Source organism: Clarias gariepinus, chromosome 25, assembly GCF_024256425.1.
Source record: "Clarias gariepinus isolate MV-2021 ecotype Netherlands chromosome 25, CGAR_prim_01v2, whole genome shotgun sequence".
Lineage (NCBI taxonomy): Eukaryota > Metazoa > Chordata > Actinopteri > Siluriformes > Clariidae > Clarias > Clarias gariepinus.
The window spans coordinates 6,446,429-6,468,135 of record NC_071124.1 but is presented as its reverse complement, the minus strand read 5'-3'; the positions used below and the strand labels follow the sequence as shown (position 1 = coordinate 6,468,135).

The following is a 21,707-nucleotide window of genomic DNA, read 5'->3' as shown; positions in this document are numbered from 1 at the left end:
ATTTCCCATTCCTACCAGTCTGGCCAAAAAAAAAAAAAAAAAAAAAAAATGTTGTACCCTCTTTGTATAATGTTGTATTCCAACTGGTTCCACTTTTTACATTTAACAAGTAAAGCTGCCTGTGTTGTCAAGCTGTGATCGATAACAATCTCATTCACTCGATACCGACTTTGTTGAACAACTTTATGCTGCCGACATCAGAATTTCCACCACCTTTCAAATTGGGTTTTTTTGGTCCTGATGAAAAATTCTTATTTATTTGACAGAAATAAAGTTTGTAAGAAATGTATATGTGCAATGTTTATTTTGTCCATGAGTAATGTTGGCTTTCAGCAACAAAAGTAATTGTTTTGATCATTGATAGCATCCTTTTGCTCATTTTAACATATAGAAATTTTTACACATTTAATGGAAATTGAGTAAAATGCTGAAAATCTGAAATCACACATATACCCAATAAATTAAATTCAAATCTATTTATGTACGTATCATGAAGGCTAAATTGAGTTGTGAGTCTAGTGAAGTTTCACGAAGACTAAATACCACCATTTACCAAGTTGCTCATCATCATCCTGATTTGAAAAATTGATAGTTCAGTATCTATTTAATGTATAATTGTAAAATGTTCTCCATAGAGAAGTGATTCTAAAATGTTGTACATGTCATTCTATCTTTGTTACATACACTGTACACTTCTGTGTTGTGGGGAATCACTTTAGTAGCATGAGGTTGCACTCGATAAAAAAAAAATCGGTAGTTAAGACGCTTTTAAAACTAAGTGTGGTCTTCTGTCTGCCCTTGTTCTTCATTTCTAGTCTAAAACTCAAGGTTCTGAAATGCACAGGGCTTGTGCCACCTGGCGTCTGAATGTTTCACTCAAACACATGCAAACATGTGAGCAGTGCCGCTCTGCAACCGCGCAGGGAAATATGTTTTGTTCTTGCTGACAGTTGTGCAAAACCAGATGAGCTGGTTTGCTTGAGGTTAAATAATGATCAAGGAATTAGAGCGAGAGCGATTCAGGGAGGAGATTTTAAGAGAGAAAGAAAGAAAGAGAGCAAACAAACACAGAGCACACTACGATTAGTGTCGCTCATCTCGGGTCAGGAAGTCAAGGGTTTTCCAGCCACAGAGTTGCATTATTAAGTTACATTCCTCTTTCAGGAATTTTGGATCTCCTCTTAAATGATCCCGGCGCCGCTGAAACCCACGATGGATTCCCTCAACGCTGTTCTGCGCTTCTTCAGCAACCAGAAGACCACAATCGGGTACGGTGCCATGGCCATTGCGACCATCGGTGGACAGCAGATCTTTACCTTCTTATCCTTCCAGTGTCCGTGCACTCTAAAGCAGAACATGGCTTACGGGCTCTCGTACCTGCTCGGACCCGCGTTCGTATTCTTCATTGTTGCTCTTTTCTTGAGTACGCGTCTTTGGCGCCTCTACACGGGCTGCTGTCTCAACCCCAGAAAGCTCTGTCCCAACAGGTAAGGAGATCCTTACAGATTAAAAGACAAACAATTGTATATGGGGTCTTTCTACCCTGTGGCATTAATATTTCTCTTCAGTGAAACCTGTTCTAACATGTAACTAAGTAAAAATACAGAGCCAAGGCTATAGTGAAAGAACTCTTCCTGCACAGAGAGCTGAGCTCAAGCTGAACACATTTGGGATGAACTGGAAGACTACCTGCATGCCAGACCTCCTCCTCTCCAACACTATGGGAAGACTAAATCCTGAGTGGGATGTTCAGCATGCACATATCCGATACCGCTCGAAAGTTTGGGATCACTTTCTAACTGCATTGTCGTTTCTGAGTAAAACAATGCTGAAGGCGTCCAAAATACGTAATAATCTTCTTTGAACAGTTAATGTTGAAATGTATCTGCCACTCATGGTCCGTAAAGCCTTCATAACCGCTCTAATCCAAGGTGCTGTTTGGTGACTCTAAATGAACTTCTCCTCGGCAGCAGAGGTAAGTTTTGGTCTTTCTTTCCTGGAAAGGTCTTCATGAGAGCCAGTTTTATCATGGTGCTGGATGGGTTTTGCAAATGCACTTGACACAATATTGTTCTTGCAAGAACTATTCCACAAAGGCTGACCGTCATGACTTAAAATAATAACTGACTGTTGTTGTTACATTATTACCTCATTTCATATGGGTTATTTCATAGTTTTGAAATCCCCAATTTTGTTGTAAAATGTAGAAATAAATCACTAAACAAAAACAAAGAAATTTGCAAGTGACCCCAAACTTTTGAATGGAAGTGCATGTCTGACAGTCAGGCGTCCAGGTGGCCTTAACGTGTAGGTAGATAGATGCTCTACTGATGCATAAAGGGAACTTTAGGTAAAAAGTGAACATTACCACTTCAATACCATATGGATCAATGGATCACAATGACTGTTTTGGACATGTACAGTACATCCACAATGGGATGCTTTCAGTTTCAGTCTGTAATATCACTAGCACAGCCTTTCATTCATCAAGTAACCAGGGTAAAATGTCAAAAATTAATACAAAAGTAAAACATATACTAGGTTTCTGACTGTCCACTATTGACTTTATGCAATTATAATAATATAGTTGTACCCTTTAATGCATGTGTTTATATTTGTGTGTTTAAACATTACAGCATGCTTACTGGGCACTAAAATGAAGTGACTAAGTAGGAGTTCACTGTGAGTCGACTGTGAGCTACACGTCTCACACACTAGTATTTTGTTTCCTGTGCCATTAGGAAAACATCCATTATTGGGATAACCTGGTTATTCTGTACATTCAGGTTTATATTTACATTATTTAGGCATTTGGCAGATGCTCTTATCCGGAGCGACTTACAAAAGTGCTTTGAAGTTTCTGTCATTGGATAAATCCTTAAACTGGGGTACTAGATTACTAATTATACGTTACGTTATTAAATAAGTACCATTCGTCAAACACTGTTGGGAAGGGGGTTTTTTTTGTTTTGGTTAACACAAACACTTAAGAAACAGATATGTCTTTAGTCGTCGCTAAAACAATGCCAGTGACTTGGCTGTATGGACATCTAGAAGTTCATTCCACCACCTAGGAGCCAGAACAGAAAATAAGTCTAGATGACTGTCTTCATCAATCCCTGAAAAATGGTGGGACCAGTCGAGCGGTTCTGGTGGATTGGAGGGAACAATATAGGAAGCCAAACACATCAAAACCGGAACGAAACCATGGCACCCGAGTGAGCCGCCACGGGCGGACCAAATATCTGCGCGGCCCAATGGACAGCGCAGTGTGACAATCTGGATAGCGCATCCAACCCCAGGAGATTATGGGCACAAGGTGGGGTACACCCTGGACAGGGTGCCAATCCATCGCAGGGCACACACAAACTCACACACTAAATGGGCAATTTGAGAAGACAAATTATCCTTTTCTGCATGACTTTGGACTGTAGGAGGAACCGGAGTGTTATGAGGAAACCCAATAAGCATTGAGTGAACATGCAATTTCCAAGCACAATGACCCAAGGCGTGAATCAAAGCTTTGACCCTGGAGGTGCGGGGCCACAGTGCCGAACCACTATGCCACCTTCCTGGAATTACACACTGAGGTTATGGGTTAATATTTGGTGACCGTTTTACTAAACTATGGAGAATAAAGACATATGTAGAATAAATGTAGAATATGTAGGTGGTAAGTTAAGGTGGTAGTCATGGTCTTGTCTAGAATGTGTAGAAGACTAAATATTGAAAAATATTCAGTGTTCATTACACAATCCCTTTCACATGCTGTCATTTGAAAATAATTAACTTGTGATTAGTGTTTACCATCATGTTATTGATTGTTTTACAAAAACCATATTCCCCTCCCTTTATTGTACTGTACAGCAGATCAAGCTAGTTTTTTCCCCCATTGGAAATGTACTGTTATCTTATTGTGAGTTTATTTTTGCTGTTTTAGACACAAGTGTGTGAGCTGCTTACACGTGCTTGTCAGTGTTATTGTTGGAGCACTTGTTGCACCGATCATGTGGCTGAGCTTTGCGCTGCTGAACGGCGTGTTCTACGAGTGCGCAGTGAGTGGTATGAATGAGCAGGCCGTTGTGGACTGGTTTTGTAAAAATAGAACCACCACATGCAAGGAGGAACTAGCCAAAGTTCCATGCCAAACGTCCAACATGACAGCAGCAGACACAGAGGAGCTCCTGCTAATGCTACATGCCCAGTCTCAGGTACAATGACCACTACCACTGCTGCTACTAATATTAATACTGTACTAATACTATTATTGCTGCTATTAAACTACTGCTGGTATAAAGCACTAAAGCTTTTGTAGCTAACAGTGGAGTGCCATTTTTATTTCACCAGTTTGTATGTAAAATGATGATAAAGGATAATAAAGGATTCACATTTTTTAAACTACCAAAGAAAATCTGAGTAGAATATACAATGCAGTTTTTAAATTATGATTTCATAAATTACGAGAAAAAAAAAGCTGTCCAAACCTACATGGCCTTATGTCAAAAAGTAATTGCCCCTTAACTTAATCAATAGTTGTTTCACCCTTGGCGGCAACAACTGTTTGCGGTAACTGGCAATTTGTCTTTCGTTTTTACTGTGGAGGAATTTTGGCCCATTCATCTTTGCAGAATTGTTTTAATTCTGCCTCATTGGAGGGTTTTTGAGCATGTGCTGATTAAGGATCTCAATTGGGTTTAAGTCCAGACTTTGACCACACCATTTCAAAATTAATTATGACAGGTTGTCCAGGACCTGAGGCCGAAAAGCAGCTCCAGACTATCACATAACCACCACCATGTTAGACCGTTAGTATGATGTTCTTTTGATGAAATGCTGTGTTAGTTTTATACCAGATGTAATGTAATGCACACTTTCCAAAAAGTTCACCTTTTCTCATTAGTCCACAGAACATTTGCTTAAAAGTCTTGGGGATAATCAAGACTTTCCGGGAAATGTGAGGCGAGCTTTTGTGTTCTTTATGGTCGGCAGTAGCTTTTGCCTTTTGTAGGTTTACCACTGTTCCATGTTTTCTCCATTTGTGGATAATTACTCTAACCATGGTTTGCTGGAGTCCCAAGCCTTACAAATGGCTTTTGTAACCCTTCAAAACTAATACATGTCAGTTACTTTGTTTCTCATCTGTTCTTAAATTTCTTTAGATCATGGCATGTTGTAAGATCTTTTAGCATGCTTTTTCCCCCCAGAGCAACATGAAGCCACAAAAGTGGAATCACCCAAATAATCATAAAATTTCTCTGCCACAGAATCATTCTTAAAATTCTAATATTTAAATTTTTTTATGTGTTTACTTTTAATTTTATTTGAACATAACTATGTTTAATGAAGCTGTAATGCTGCCATTTCGTAGCAAATTAGCACATCAGCTGATTAGCAATTCACCATGCTAAGTAGTTAGCCTGTTATTTATTTAAAGCTAATGTAATTCACATTGAGTCAGAGTAGACATTTGGCATGTTTTTTTTTTTTTTGCATAGCTGATGAATTAATTCCATATTGTATAAATACATTACATGTTCAAATCTTAAAATAATTTATAAATCTTTTTTTGCTTAGATCCTCGGCTGGGTCCTGATCATGGTCTCTGCTTTGGCCGCCATTATCAGCACATGCTACAAAAACTGCTGCTCTCAAGTGAGCTACCTGCAGCTTACTTTCTTTAAAGCGTACAAGCAGAAAGAGAAAGAGAAATTTGAAGCCTTCGTAGATGAGTACGCCACGCGACTGGCTGAAAGGAACCTCAAGAGCTTCTTCGAGAACAAAGACCCCGAGGCGTTTCCCTTTCCGAAGCACACAGCCTGGAAGCAGATCTCAGCCATGTATAAGTATAAACATAGCGAGCAGTATTACAGCACGCTGCAGAGATTTGTGGAGAATCCTAACCGTGACTACACTACAGAGGAAATGCTACTAAGTGAAACATAAGGGGAACTCAGCGTTTAATAGGCATCAACCTAAATATCTCTCAGTAAGCAATGTTCTACTTAGATTTTCCTACTCAGATTTCATTCCAAATTATATTATTCTTCTAATATAGAATATCATGTTTTCTAGAATGTCAGATTGCTCCATCATAAGGAAATCTCTGAGTTTTAATAGACAAGGCAAATGAGAGAAAGAGGTTGAGATGATGCTTTGGAACACAACTGACAATGTGCCCCAAACGTCTGTTGGTGGCCTGGCATAACATCTTCATCATTTTTGTACAGAGGAACCTAAAGGGACTAGTTCTATCTTTTCCTATAACTGGAAATAATATACTGAATGTATGTGATGTGTCGTTCTCTATTTAAAAAAATGTAACTTTGGGCAAGTTGCTGCTATATGAAAATTAATTGCTTTGGGCCACATCACTCCACCTTTTAGTGTTTTTTGCTATGATGTATTTGCCATATTTCCTACCTCAACCTGCCTGGGGAAAAAAGCTGCAGATCCTCGGAACAATTGGTTCCACTGCTAATCACCCTGGGTCTGGAAGACGAAGAGTGACAACACCAGGACAAGACAGACTATTGTGATGTCATGTGACATATGTAACAGAACACATACACTTAGTACTGAAATTGTAAACATGAATGTTGAATATGGCAGTTTTATGCCACATATTAAATTCTGCTAAGAAACAGTATACTGTATATTTAACGCATACTGTAAATGAAAGATGTTCTACATTGAGGGGCAATTTTAAAAAGTTCCACATGTCATTTTATTCTTGTTAGATGAATTGTATACTTTTCTGCTGTGGGGGCATCTCTTTAGAAGCTTGAGGTTGCACTCTTTGTTGAAAAAATGCAGTCTCTAGTTAAACCCTTAAAACACAATCGGCACAGATCCATGCTGGCAACACAGCATAGGTTAAAGATGATTTTTTTTTTAAGTGCTTATGGAAGCATCGCTGATCTGTGTTAATGGAAAGGCTTCAAACCTCAAAGTGTGAATTTGGGTTTTTGGATATGTCAGGTAGAATAAAAGTTTTTTTTTTTAATGAAGGGTAAATATGGGAATGACGTCGCAAAATGAACATATTATTATTATTATTATTATTATTATATATTTGTAGTCATAGAAACAACCAAAAACAACAATAAAACATGTGATCATGTGCATGTGTGCCTATTCTTTGCCTTTTTTTTTTTTTTTTTTGCTCAGTCATGTTTGTATGGTTGGTTAAAATGAACTAAAAATTTGTTCATCATATTGTGCTGAAAAGAAGGATATGTCAGTCTATACAGGATGATCCGGAGCCCTACACAGTGGCAAGCAAAAGTATGTAAAACTTACAGATTTTTTTTTTGTTATTATTCTAGGCACATTGTATTTGTCAATACTCGACTTAGATATAGATCAGATCACATTTAGTACTGTAACAAATTAGTGAGGAAAACTAATTCCAGAAGGTTCACATACTTTTTCGCGCCCCTGTATATGTTTATTTAAAATAAGTAAATAAATAAATAATGAGCTTTAAGGGGTATTAAGGGGAAGTGTGGTCTTCTGTCTGTTCCTGTCCTTATTTTCCGACCACTTGCATTCCTGCAACTTTTTTTTGTGTTGGCAATCCCAGTCGTGATATCTTTAGTCAAGAACGGACTTTACAAACATCTGTAACACAGCTGCTGCAGCACCATGCGCGCGCACTGAACCGCGCCCTTGGCACTGATAGATGCGCGCGTGCATACACAAAACTCACAAATCGATCTAAAAACAACGTTTTTTGTTTGTTTGTTTGTTTGTTTGTTCTTTAAATTTGTTGCACTTATGAGGAGATTCGTAAGTGCACCCACGTGCACTGTTCCGTGTTGCTGGGCTGTAAACAGTCACGGCGCGCGCAAGGAAATGCGTTTTGCGCTGGCTGGCAGGAAGTGCAGAACCAGATGGGCCGGTTCGCTGGAGGAGGAAAAACAATCAGGGAGGAGTTAGAGAAAGAGAGAGACAGAGAGAAAGAGAGAGACAGAAAGACAGGGAGGAGATTTTAGGGGGAAAACAAAGGGAAAGAAAGGAAACACAAAAATCAAAGGGTTTTCGCGACAGATATCCAGCCGCATTAAAGAGCTGAATTAAAGAGTTGCAAAAGTTGCATTCCTCTTTCAGGAATTTCGGATCTTCCCCTGAATGATCCCCGCAGCCCTGAAACCTACGATGGATTCCCTCAACGCTGTTCTGCGCTTCTTCACCAACCAGAAGACCACCATCGGGTACGGTGCCATGGCCATCGCGACCATCGGCGGACAGAAGATCTTCACTCTCTTATCCTTCCAGTGTCCGTGCACTCTAAAGCAGAACATGGCTTACGGGCTCTCGTACCTGCTCGGACCCGCGTTCGTGCTCTTCGTAGTCGGCCTTTTCCTGAGCACGCGCCTCTGGCGCCTCTACACGGGCTGCTGTGTGAACCCGAGAAAACTCTGTCCTCACAGGTAAGGAGACCCGTACAGACACGTGAGAAAACAGTTATCAGTGAATGATTATCATTTATTACAGTAATTGTGGGAAATGTTGGCAGAAATTGGAAAGCAGGCAATTGTATAGGGTGTCTTTGTATCCTGTGCCAGTAATATTACTTGGCTTGGATTCGACCCTGTTCCAGCAAGTCGAAAAGTCACACACTGATCCAAGAACTCTTTCTGTACAAATTCCTAATCTGAAACCTAACGCCTTTGGGATGAACTGGATCACTAAGTGCGTGCCAGACCTCCTCCCTAACACCAGTGACTAATCTCACTAATGCTCCAATAGCTGAAAACCTCACAGCTCCCAAATCCTTGCAACATGGGTGTAGGTTATTATAACAACAAGGTGGGGACTAAAACATGAGTGGGATGTTTAGCATGCACATATGAGTCCACAAACCTTTGGCCTTAATGTGTAGGTAAATACTTTAATTATGCATGAAGGGATCTTTGGGTAAACAAAGAAGTAAACACAAGTTGCAACCTTACCTTTTTACCAGGCTACAAACAAAATTACCATTGTAATTACCATATAATATGTGGCTCCTTTTTCTCAATGGATTACAACAGATTATGACATGTTTTGGACATGACCTATCCATAATGGGATGCTCTCAGTTTTTTAAATATCATTGCCTCTCATTCATCAATGTACAGTATAAGTGTTTAAAAGTGTTACAGCATGGTTATTTGGTCACTAAATACTTTTAATGACCTGAAGCAGGAGTAAAGCAGGAGTTCATTGTAAGCTGTGCATCAGCTTTGAGATGCATCATGGCGAAAAACAACAACACTTTTGTTATTTATTTTGTTGCCTGTAGCATAAGGGAAGATAAAAAGGGAAGAAATAGGTGTGATACCCTGGTCATTCAGCATATACTGGTCATCAGCTGACTTTATTTTATTGCTACATAAGGTTGCTGTGCCTCGCGCTGACCAACTGTAGCAACCCCAGATAATAAGACTGCCTCCAGGGGCGTGTACATCTGGCACTATGCATCATGAATTCAAAACAATCGATGCAATAGAAGGGAAACCTGCACCCATGAACCACAGTCTTCAGTATACTTCCTATAATAACAAAATGAAAAAGCAAGAATTTAGACAATCTCACACACATCGAGCAGATTTGTGAGCTTTTTACAAAACATCTACCGATCCTTTCACTTTAGAAAAGCCAACCCCCCTTCCCTTTTTAAAACATTTTAAACATTTTTAAGGAACTACTAGAAATATACTACCTTTTATGCCACCCCTGTGTGGAAGAATAAATATTCAAAATATTCTGTACATGTAAATCCATTACTAGTAAACCCATAATGATGTTTTTTTCTAAAGAATTTAATTGTGTTTCTGTTAGTTTTAAAGTAAGTTTTTGTTTACCGTATAATAAGATAAAATAAATGACAAGTTCAAGCCACTGGTACTTCTTTTACACAAATAAGTATGAAAAGTATTAATTAAAGGTCATTGGGTATTACAATGCATTGGTGGATTGCATTTGGGGAGGTCCATAAACTTCCCTATAATAGGAATATTAACAACAAAAATAAATCAATAATAATATTTTTGTGATTCATAAAATTAAAGGTCAGTAATTAAATCTTTCTTCATCAATCACACAGACTGTAAACTGTGTTACAGTTGTACTGCTTTGGTATAAGAGGAATGAAACTCTTCAGAACATGCAGTCATTTGGAAATGATTAACTTCTGATTACTGATTACGATCCTGTTATTGACTTGTCAACAACTCTATTCCTTACTTATCATATAGCACATCGAGTGTGATTTTTCTTCCCTATTGGAAATGTACTGTTATCTTATTGGAATGTATTTTTGCCGTTACAGGAGGAGCTGCATGGGCTGCTTTTCCGTGCTTTTTAGTGTGATTGTTGGAGCGCTCGTGGCACCGATCATGTGGCTGAGCTTCGCCTTGCTGAACGGCGTGTTCTACGAGTGTGCGGTGAGCGGTGTGAACGAGCAGGCAGTTGTGGACTGGTTTTGTAAAAACAGGACCATGGCATGCAAGAACGAGCTCGCCAAAGTCCCGTGTCAAACGTCCAGCTTGTCAGCAGCAGACACCAAGGAGCTCATGCTAATGCTACGCGCCCAGTCTCAGGTACTACTGTACAATGACCACTACTACTACTGTCAATGCTACTAATACTACCGCTGCTACTATTAATCTAAGGCTTCTGTAGCTAACAGTTGGAAGAGGGTCATGTTCCCGGGGTCCTGTGTTTCCCATATTTATATGGCACATAATGGGAGCATGAGAAAGAGTCCGATGTTTCCAGAGCATTATGTACCCCAATTCTATGGTCATATGTTCATATATTCCAAGGGTTCTATTGCTTAATAGGTTGTGGACTCTTGTGGGAACTCATGAAGGGGGTTGTTGTCTCTCTTAAGGCCTACACTTAAGGGAATGCGTAAAATAGTTGGAATCATGGAAATATACTTACTACACACCAGGGGTGTCTCTAGAAATTTAAAAAAAGAGTACATTTAAACAAAATATGAGATGTCACCATTTATTAGAATTAATTAATTAATTAATTAATCAATCAATCAATCATATGTCAGTGGAATATGGCTTTGTAAATGAAGTGAAGATGTAAAGTAAACAGTATTGTTGTAATGTTCATGATACACAGTCAATCACCCAATTAATCATGAACTAGTTGAATCCTATCAGTTTTATCTTGTTTCACTATTGGTTTCAACACTTCCTCTTGCTAACTTCCTAACGGATTCGACTTGACCAACTTCAACTGATGATTGATAAGAGGTGGCTGTAACATCACTACGCCTCCAGATCACACAAATTTACCCAGAAATGGGTGGGAATCGAAGCCGGACCCTGTTGGTGCATGGCACCAATGCTAACCACTAACCCAATGTGCTGCCCTTGAATATGCATGGAAGATATCATTTTTTTTGCAAGTTGATATTTAATAATTCACTATGAAAAACTTTGGAAATGTAATACTTCACTATGTGTGAGAGTAGACATTTCTCTATTTTGTTTCCATAAAGCTGATCAATTGGTTCCGTATTAATGAATAAGTTAATATAATAACTTACAGTAGTAATAACATATAAACGTTCTTTTTCTTAGATCCTCGGCTGGGTCCTGATCATGAGCGCTGCTTCGGCCGCTCTGATCGGCACATGTTACAAAAACTGCTGCTCTCGAGTGAGCTATATGCAGCTCACTTTCTTTAAAGTGTACAAGCAGAAAGAGAGCGAGAAGTTCGAAACCTTCGCAGACGAGTATGCCACCCGGCTGGCCGACAGGAACCTCAAGAGCTTCTTCGAGAACAAAGACCCCGAGGCGTTTCCTTTTCCGAACCACACAGCCTGGGAGCAGATCTCCGCCATGTACACGTATCAGCGTGGCGAGCAGTATTACAGCACGCTGCAGAGATTCGTGGAGAGTCCTAACCGTGACTACACTCCGGAGAAAATGCCACTGGAAGGGGAACACAGCCTTGAATAGGCATGGATCTTAATGAGAACTTACATTACATTTTCCCTGGGGTTTCAGTTTACTGGCTAGCAAGCGTAGTAGCAAAGCTAGTTGAAGAACAATCCAAAGTGGACATTCCATCAGGATTGGTGACGCCCATGTTAGCTGTGTCTAATTGCTATTGAAGAAGTTACTTAAATGTCCTTAAACTTAAGCTGCCTGGTTCTAACCACTAACTTAACCCTGTTAACAGCTGATGCTTATTGAACAGGTAAAAACAAGCATCATTTATAAATCTCAGGTTTCATTTCAAATTATATCGTTCTTGTCTGTTTACAGTATTTGCTAAAATGTTGGCATTGTCAGTGCTTTATCGTGAAAGAGTCCATTCTCTATTTAAAAAAAGGATGGGAATGACTAAAGACCTCCTGATACCATATTATCATAATACCTATGTGCTGATTCAATTTGTATTGTGTTTTTGTAAGTATCACGAATTTATAAATGTCTCCATACAAGACATATTTTAAACAAACTTATCGAACAGGATCCTGTGCTGTGTGAATAATTTAGAGTCAAAGGCACAGTGGCTTAGTGGTTAGCACTGTCGCCTTGCACCTCCAGGGTCCGGGTTCGATTCCCGTCTCTGTGTGCGTGGAGTTTGCATGTTCTCCCTGTGCTTAGTGAGTTTCCTCCCAAAGACATACAAAGTTTGTCTTTGCCGTTCCCAAATTGCCCGTAGTGTGTGAGTATATACGCGACCCTGAATACAGGATAAAGTGGTATAGAAGATGAGTAAGTTAATAATAATTCTGTTTCTTTTGTATGGCAGTTCATGTATCATTACACTGACTCAAAATCACTGACTCATCGCCTATACCGCTTTATATTGTATACAGGGTCATGGCGGGCGTACACTCACAACATCACGTACACAAAATCTAAGTAAGCAATAGAACAAAAATGTTTTTATTTAGGTCATACGTAAGCTACTCTGCAATGTGTAAAATGGGAATGACTGTACACACTGCGCCACCTCGCCAAAAAAGTGCTCGCACCCTTGATCATTTCATCGGACCGGCTTTTGCTTTAATTATTGCCGTGGCATTGTCTCGATAATCTTGTGCAGTTTGACATTACAGAGTTGCGTTTATTTTTCTCTAAGATCTGGTAATGATGCTGGGGGAGTCAGGCTGGTGTGTACAGCCTTCTCCAGCACATACTAAAGATTCTCAATGGGGATGAGGTCTGGGGGGCCAAACCATGTGTTAAAATGATGTCTCATGCTCCCTGGATCACTCTTTCACAATTTGAGCCTGACGAATGCTGGCATCGTCTTCACCTTACATTATGCCCGTGCCATCAGGGAAGAAACAATCCACTGATGGTAAAAGATGGTCATTCAGTATATGCTTTTACTTGCACTATTAAGCATACAAGCAGTATGTTCTACTGTTGTTGTTGTTGTTGTTTTTTTCGGTTTGATTTGATTTCACTAACCGTTACGTGATCTTTAGTCATGATCATTAACATTTCTTTTTTTAAATGATAGTGCACCACTATCCTTACAAGGTTTAATGTATTTTTATACATAATAATTTGACCTTTTAAACAGAGTAAAATCTTTGCTCCACCTACAGGATACGTCTCCTGACGCCATTTGCTTAGATAAATTCATCTGGTGACTTTTTTTGGGCCAGGCAGTGTAATTTATTTTTTGTGCCATATAAAGAAATAATTTTACGTAATGAATTTGCTTTATTAAATACATGATATGTTTTCCTTATATATATATATATACACACTAATGTTTTTTTTTTTGATTGACATTCTTCATTCTCACAGTGTCCATGTGGGTGGACTCTGGGTCCTCAGTTTTTCTCGCTCCTGAAAACACAAAAGTCGAGGATTGGCTAAGGAAACGTGCATTCCCACATCACACATAGGATATGCTTAAATCAGAGTGAAGTGGTTAGATAGATTGAGTGACCAAGTGAATGAGTGTGTGCTCCAAATAAAACCCTATAATCATCAGATGCATGATCGGGCATCAGTGCTGAAAATTTTATTTCAATCTTTAATAATTCACACGTATCTAATTTCATAGGATATAAATATGTTATGTGTTAGAAACCAGGGTAAGTTGGTATCGCTTAGTGTATAGCTGAGTTGTTCTCTGTGTGTGAAAACAAAACAAAACAGCAGCTCAGGAAAGCAAGACTCGCCTCTTTATAACCACAGATGAGACGGAAATGCCAGTCACATGTGTCTCTATCATATGAGCCATAGCGTGTACACTCTACAAGTATTTATATATATTTTTTTGTCTCATGGTCAATAAATATTTATGTGATTTCTATGCAAGACCCTCCCCTGAATGCCCCCATCATTTGAAACTTTGTGAAGAATTTTTGCATTATGAATAGAAAAGAAAAGAAAAACATATGCATAATAAAATGCATTTTATTTCTAAACCTGTCAGGATGTGTTGTGTGACTCAAAAAAAAAAAAAAAAAAAAACAGGAAGCAGCTCATCTGCGGCTTTTTAACCACACGCACACAGGAAGTGCCCATTCCAGTGCAGGTTTCACTCAGCTGAGAATTGGTTAATATTTGCATATGTATCTGCTGAGTCTGCTTCTGATAAATTATAATAATAAGAAGAATAAGCAGAAGAAGAAAAACTAACCAAAAAAAAAAAAAAAGGTTCATAATCATTTCTATGTACTGGGCTATATACAGCTTTCTCGGGTCAGGTCTGGTTTTACTTAAATATATGTTTTTTTTTTTTTACGGATTAACATTATAGATAATTATCTAACTATAAGAAGAAAAAAAACCCACTAAAATGAATGATGTACATGGTATTGTAACCAAATGGTCCACCACCTGGGTACACACACACCTCTAGAGGGTGCCAAAGATCATGGGGGCGGGTGGGGTGGTGAAGGCATGAGCCTTTTATTGCTCTGAGGTTGTGAGGTTGTTGGAGTTAGATTTGCACATTATGATTACACTACATTATTTTTTTAAAATTAAAAATAGGATCTGAAACGCTGGCCTCCCAGGAACTCCATGTGGAAATAGCTTGGAGCGAGATCAGGACTGTACGGAGGACGTGAAGATAACTCCCAGCGAGTTCCTGTAGAGTGCGAGTGGTGTAATTGAGTGATTGTGTGTACAGTTCCTACAGACAGGAGAAATTTCATTGCACGTCCTGGTTAGACTTGAACACTCCTCGTATTTTAATAGAAATGCTTCAGTAGAAGTTCAGCAACATTTACATTTAGGCATTTGGCAGACGCTCTTATCCAGAGCGACTTACATTTTTATCTCATTACACAACTGAGCAGTTGAGGGTTAAGGGCCTTGCTCAAGGGCCCAACAGTGGCAACTTGGTGGTTGTGGGGTTTGAACCTGGGATCTTCCGAACCGTAGTCCAATGCCTTAACCACTGAGCTACCACTGGACCTAACGAAACGCAAAACGAAAGTAGTAACGAAAAAGCAACGAAAATGAACAATTATTTTGTGTCCTTTATTTTCCTAACAGCATTCAATAATGTTACCTTAAGTCAGCACAGCTTGAGCTCAATTAGCACACTATTAACCAAGTGGAAACTGGGAGTCAAAATTTATCAGACACCAATCAAACACTTTGATGGATAGATAAAAAGGCCAAAGTCAGCTCATTCAGGTTTAAAACAATGGATCCAAAAAGATGCAAAGAACGAGGTCAAGGAGGACGAGGTCGAAGAGGACGAGGTCGAGGAGGAGGATTTTGTTAACAGCATTCAAAGAAATGACTCATACCATCCATCTAGTAACCTCTTTAGTTAATTAGGCACCATGGAGGCCAGTAGTGACCATTGTATTTAAAAATGCTGATGGGGTCCAGACAGAATTTACATTTGACACTGCTGGACTACTGCACTGCTCAGGGCAAGGGTTCCTGAAGCTCTGACCCTTTACTGTACCTATTAAATGAATATAAGTTTAAAGCCTTGGCCTGACTGTGTACATGCACTATGCACCATGAGATTAACATTAGCTATCAATTATATACCAATACACTAGTGACAGGAACAAGGGCTCATTTATGCCTGTTGGAACCGAAGGCCACCCTGATGTCTCTGTAGTAGCTCAAGGCTGTTGGCCTGGCCTCCAAATCCCCCAAATCTTAATCCCAAACCAAACATGAACCAAACATGTCTGATTCATGGAGTCCCCAACTTAAAATAGTGCTTAAACGATCCGCTGCTAATGTCCTGGTGCCAGACACCACAGCACACCTTCAGAGGCCTTGTGGGTTCATCAAATCGCATGTAGACTGTTAGCACCATTTGCTAAAATGCGAAAGCCACATTAATCTATAGAATGATATTTAGTCAACGGCTCCTGACATAAATCATAAAGGTAACAATGAGAAGTATTGGGGATTTTTTGAGGATACTTGAATTCTTTCCTAAAGGGAAGTGAGTTGGATCTTTAAGTCTGTATAAATTATCTTTGGTCCTTGAACTACAACATAAAAAACTGTCATATTGGGTGAGCTCCACTAGGGGGTGATAGACAAGTATTATTATTTTATTCAAATATTATTACATTACATTATTACATGAATTACATTATTACATGCTTGTTTTTTAAGAACTTTAAAATATTTTTTTCTTTTTGTGTCATATTGCATTGAAGAAATGTGTATAAAATTAGGGAAATATATTTAAAGAGACTTATCATTGTAGTGTGTGTGTGGAAATGTTTGATCATTTATAATAAAACCTCAAAATGAGTGTTGATGACTGAGGAAAAGTCCTGACATACAGCAGCTTGTTGACGGAAAAAGGTTTTCCGTGGTGTCTAGACTTTCCTTTTTTTTTTCTTTTGCTAATTTCTCCATGTTTACCTCAGAGGTACCTGGAGGTTCTGTGCCTCACAATGAGTACACAGTGATCAACATGGCCAGGAAGGTAAGAAATGATACAGTTTATTCTCATAGTGGAGCAGTGATAGTTTGGTAAAAAATAAATAAATAAACAAAAGGAGCATTTTAATTTCATGATATTCTAATTTTTCGAGATGAACTGCAGATGTCCAGGATTCATTTCTCACTCAAGCTGATGTTTAGCATTGTCCAAGAAAAATTTTAAAATCATCAGTAGTTGATCAGTTGATCAGCATCCAACAGCACTTGGACTGGGATCAGATAATTTAGTACTAAATAAAATTAGATTTTTTTTCACCTTTATAAAGGTAAACTGTAGGTAATGGATGTCCTGGCTAAAAAGGTTAACACATTTATGCCCTTTTGCAAATGAAACGATATTTTGATATTTTTCTTTCTGTGGTGCATAAATAGTGCTAATCAGAATGTTTCTTATTAGATTTTATTATGTATATGATTAATAAAAGTGAAAAATATCTGATTGTTTATAACTACAAAAAGTTAAAATTAGTCATTATTTTGTTAAAAGAATTATGGGGTAGGACTGCATAAGTGGCGGCTGGTCACTAGGGGGCGCTCGGGCGCCTTTTATTTCAAAACTCATGAATAAGAATCTGAAATTGAAATAAACACGAATATTTTGAGAGTGTACAGTAGGTTTTGTCTGCATTTGTTAAACTTTTAAACAATTAAAAAATAATTGAATATACTTAAATATACTTTAACTTGTGTATATTTGTGTATAGATGTGCATACAGTATTAAGATAAGGTTTACTATTTCTATATTATTGAACTATAAATATATCATCTACTGTGAATAGAATTAATATGAAAAAATATGAAAACAAGATAAAAATGTGTTTTGTGTTAATAATCGAATATAAGATAATATGAAGAAACAGCGCGTGCCACTCTGACAAGTGACGTCGGGTCGTCATGGTGACGGTAGGAGGAGGAGCCTAAAGGGGGAGGGGTTAATTACCACTGGTGAGTTAATTACAGAGCTTTGTTTGTTTCTCTTTCTAACACAAACAGTGTTAAAACTGAAAATCAATCAGGAAATAAAAAGTAGGTGAATGTATACATATATAAATATATACACATAAAACACATGGCTTATGGTTTAGGATAATGATCATGGCTAAATTTGACTTGAGTAAAAAAATAAGAGCTAAAAAATTGCTAAATTCCTATAGAAACACTGTGCAGAAACATTAGCTAAGCTAACTAGCCTGCAACATTAGCACATTGTTGTGTCTAAGTAGCTAGTGAGTATTATGTTATTCATTTGGTAGTTTGTTTATTTTTAAATATCGTCACCTGACTGCAAAACATCCACAGAAAACAACAACAGTGTTAAAATCAGGCCAAACGCTTACAATCGCTTAAATGTGACTTAACCTTTTATTTATTTATTAATCTACGAGGTTCAGCTGTGACTGTTACACTAATAGGAAAGTGTTGGAGAATATAGTGTCTAAAAGTAAGTCTGCACTCAGGTCCTGATCCAAACTGCACAGTGAGTCAATCCTGACCCGGCCCGTAATTAGGAATACGATAATAATACAGTGCAATAAAGTGTCTGTTTTTTTTTTTTTTTTTTTTTTAATAAAAACATGTTATTAATACATTGTTAGCTTTGCTGACTATCTGGACATAAGGTCAGCTATCAGGTGCCCCTTCAACATTAGCGAGTTAGCTAACGGCCAACAGACTTTCATGTTCTGTCTGGACTTTCACCTCTTTATTTGTCTTCGATCAGTTGACATTACGTCCCCTGTGTGGTGAACACTGTGACGGTCCAAATATGCAAAGAAAATCTCCGGCTCACTGTGTAGCGATCTTTTTTTTTTTTTTTTTACCAAAGATTAAGCAGCTAGTTGAACGCAGACAGTGTCATTTCTCAGACTAGACTGCTGTAATTGTGGACTGTCACATTTTTACATTTATTGGTTTTAGTGGTTATTTTGATTCTGCTCTGTTTGGAAAAAACAATCAGTTAAGTAAAGGGGCATCATTGGTCCATTTATTAGCGTCTTCTAAATTGCACGATTAAATTAATGTATGGATTTACGGCATAATATTTTAAGTTTAATTTATAAAGTCGTTGCATGTTCTTTGCAAATATATACATCACATCTATGGCACAAAAAGCTTTTTTTAATCTGTTAGTGTATAAAGTTGGCATCTCTTTCTTTTGCCTCCACCTTCTTTGGTTGGATTTAATGTAATATGATAATGGAATATATTTTTTTTATATTGAATATAATACATTTTGGCACTTGAAGGTAAATTTGGCTTTAAAGCTCTTCGTATACAGCAGATATCCTTAATGTTAAAATAATTAAATTGCCTGGGCAAAAAATTATAATTAATACAATATAATATTTCACTTGTCATGATGGGTGCATCAGTTTACATGATTCCCAATACTCTTGATCAATAGTCAGTTCTTAACCCAATTCCAGTCATTCTTGCAGTTTCTTTATTTCTTTGTTTGACGAAAGTCAATATGTTGACCCATCTGAAACATGACTTTTATAGTGTATAATTGGCCATTGTTATATACTTGTATTTTAGCACATGTTCCCGATACAGGATCAGGCCAAAAGAACTGACAATCATCAACAACAAGAATCCAGCAAAAAGGGCCGGATAACCAATGGATAAGGTCTCAGAAGGTGAGAGAAATTAACACAGTTTGACCAGTTGGAACAGTTGAAAATGAAATTACCACGGCCCATTGAACAATCAGAAGACAACTGATTGGATATCAAACACTTAAGCCAATTTTACACATACATACACAGTCCGACAAGAAATCTCGCTAAGCAATTTTGGTGAGAAAACTGACGTACTCCTGGTATATTTACTGGAAAGCATGGAATCTCGTAGGAAAATCTTTAAACTTCCCAAGCATCTCTTCAATCTCGCCAATCTTGGCAAAAAGCTATGTAATTAAGAAAAAAATATTGCTATATTTCTCTCATAGTACTTTTTCTGGCATGAGTAGACTCACTCCTGAGGCACTCCTGGACACAACCAGTGGTTTTCAGGGCAGTGCCCATAAACACTCCAGAATCATTCTGGATGGTTTAGTATTTCCTAGTTATTTCTAGTTTTTTTCAAGATTTTTATTTCTCTTGCATACTCTTGGCATTCTCTCAACAGTCGTTAACGAGGTCCCATATACTGTATTTCGAGGGGCTCTCTTTGTCTACTTTTTTTAGTTTTTCCCATAATTTCATGAGTTATTTTAGCATATTACTCAGGGCACATTTTGTATCAATACCCACCATACTTAAAATTTTACAATGTGTGATTGTCCACAGTGGCACCACTTCCTTTTTTAAGTTAATTAAAGGGTCCTGTCATGCAAATTCGTGTTAGAGTCAGATTTTAGACATGCAGATAGATTTCTTTTATGAGGTTAGTGTTTATTATATGTTATGGCTTATGCAATTTTTACAGCAAGGTCAGCTTTCTGGCTAATTCTGCAGTTTAACACCACTAATACAAATGATCAAACATGCTAGTAATGTTGACAATACAAAGTAAAAGTTTTCTAGTTTGTCACAACTAATAGAGCACAAACTTTTAGATAACATACACTTTGTACGATTAGTGCATCACAATCAGTAGCATGTATGCTGTCTACAGTTGCATTAATAAAAATGCCTCAGAAAACAAGTGTTCAAAAGTACTAAAAGTTTTTCTGAAAAAATGCATTTTTACAATCTACCAAACTTATTTGTCCAATACTGCATACTGCATGAACTATCTATGTAGGTTAAAGTGTATACTGTATTTGGCATCTGCGCTCCCATATGAAGTCAGTAATACCAAGCTGTATGCCACTACCATCTGCATGGAGGAAAAAAAGATTCCCTGGGATTGCTGACATTGTAAGGGTACCTTCCGCTGGGGATCACCAACAAATGACACATAAATGCCCATGCACACTGGAGTCCATCTCCTTTGTCACAATAAACATTTATTGGTGAGAACATTATATTACCATGAAGTGAAACATGGTGTAGGCATTGTTGGACCTAACCCACCTCACTACCTGTGACTTATTTGTGCAGTATAATACTAGGTCACCCCATGACCTGGCCTTGTCCTGTGGAATCATTTCTTTATAAGGCACGGACTCATGAAAGTTAGACGTCCTTTTGCTCTAATGTTGCATGCAATGATGCACCGTTCTCCAAGCCTCCGCAGGGTAGCAGCCCTACAAAATATAGATGGCCTAGTTGCAGGTCATCGAGGTAGCCAGACAAATTTCCATACAACTGTTTAAACATTAAACAGAACATTAAATACAAATCATCAGGTTTCTCTTTTGCAAGGAAATAATGACAAGACAGCAGGATTGGTATTGAGACAAGATTTACTTAAAAATGAAACCCAAAAAACAAACATACATAACATTAATTCGCAACGCAGAGGCAGTGACATAAGTAGGTGGTCTGGTTGTCTGAACCCAGCCGAAATAACCTGGCTAGGTAGTGTTTCACAAAACGAGGGAAAAAAAAAATCAAGACAGCACTTTTGATTAGCCCGCTTGAAGGCTTATTACCAAGCGAGACAGAAACGTGGGATTATGATCTTGATCAGTTCCACCAACAATATATACTCAATAATCACATCATATTCCATACACACTATCAGTTATGTCATTGGCAGTATCTGTGCAGAGGGACTTTGACATCACCCCAATACTATAGTAATGTACACTTTCTATAGAACAAGGACACAAGTGGCATACTACAGACACCTTAACAGGCTTTTAATACACACACTTACATACAAAACTTGGC

At 38.1% G+C, this 21,707-nt stretch overlaps 2 protein-coding genes across 2 annotated transcripts; both read left to right on the top strand.

Moving 5' to 3' along the window:
• The first annotated feature begins 1,068 nt into the window (after positions 1-1,068).
• On the top strand, positions 1,069-6,975 carry LOC128513265 (calcium homeostasis modulator protein 5-like). Its single transcript, XM_053486979.1, has 3 exons — positions 1,069-1,487; positions 3,941-4,211; positions 5,575-6,975. The coding sequence occupies exons 1-3, from the start codon at positions 1,186-1,188 to the stop codon at positions 5,941-5,943; spliced, it is 942 nt and encodes a 313-aa protein (XP_053342954.1). The 5' UTR covers positions 1,069-1,185; the 3' UTR covers positions 5,944-6,975.
• A 993-nt stretch (positions 6,976-7,968) lies between these two features.
• LOC128513262 (calcium homeostasis modulator protein 5-like) lies at positions 7,969-12,256 on the top strand. Its single transcript, XM_053486977.1, has 3 exons — positions 7,969-8,432; positions 10,316-10,586; positions 11,589-12,256. The coding sequence occupies exons 1-3, from the start codon at positions 8,131-8,133 to the stop codon at positions 11,967-11,969; spliced, it is 954 nt and encodes a 317-aa protein (XP_053342952.1). The 5' UTR covers positions 7,969-8,130; the 3' UTR covers positions 11,970-12,256.
• The last annotated feature ends 9,451 nt before the right edge of the window (positions 12,257-21,707 follow it).

Bases quoted from the DNA above. Each gene is read 5' to 3' on its own strand.
- LOC128513265 (XM_053486979.1), top strand. From the start codon at position 1,186: ATGATCCCGGCGCCGCTGAAACCCACGATGGATTCCCTCAACGCTGTT. The intron at 1,488-3,940 runs GTAAGGAGATCC...TTGCTGTTTTAG, and splicing joins AGAAAGCTCTGTCCCAACAG to ACACAAGTGTGTGAGCTGCT. The intron at 4,212-5,574 runs GTACAATGACCA...TTTTTTGCTTAG, and splicing joins TGCTACATGCCCAGTCTCAG to ATCCTCGGCTGGGTCCTGAT.
- LOC128513262 (XM_053486977.1), top strand. From the start codon at position 8,131: ATGATCCCCGCAGCCCTGAAACCTACGATGGATTCCCTCAACGCTGTT. The intron at 8,433-10,315 runs GTAAGGAGACCC...TTGCCGTTACAG, and splicing joins AGAAAACTCTGTCCTCACAG to GAGGAGCTGCATGGGCTGCT. The intron at 10,587-11,588 runs GTACTACTGTAC...TCTTTTTCTTAG, and splicing joins TGCTACGCGCCCAGTCTCAG to ATCCTCGGCTGGGTCCTGAT.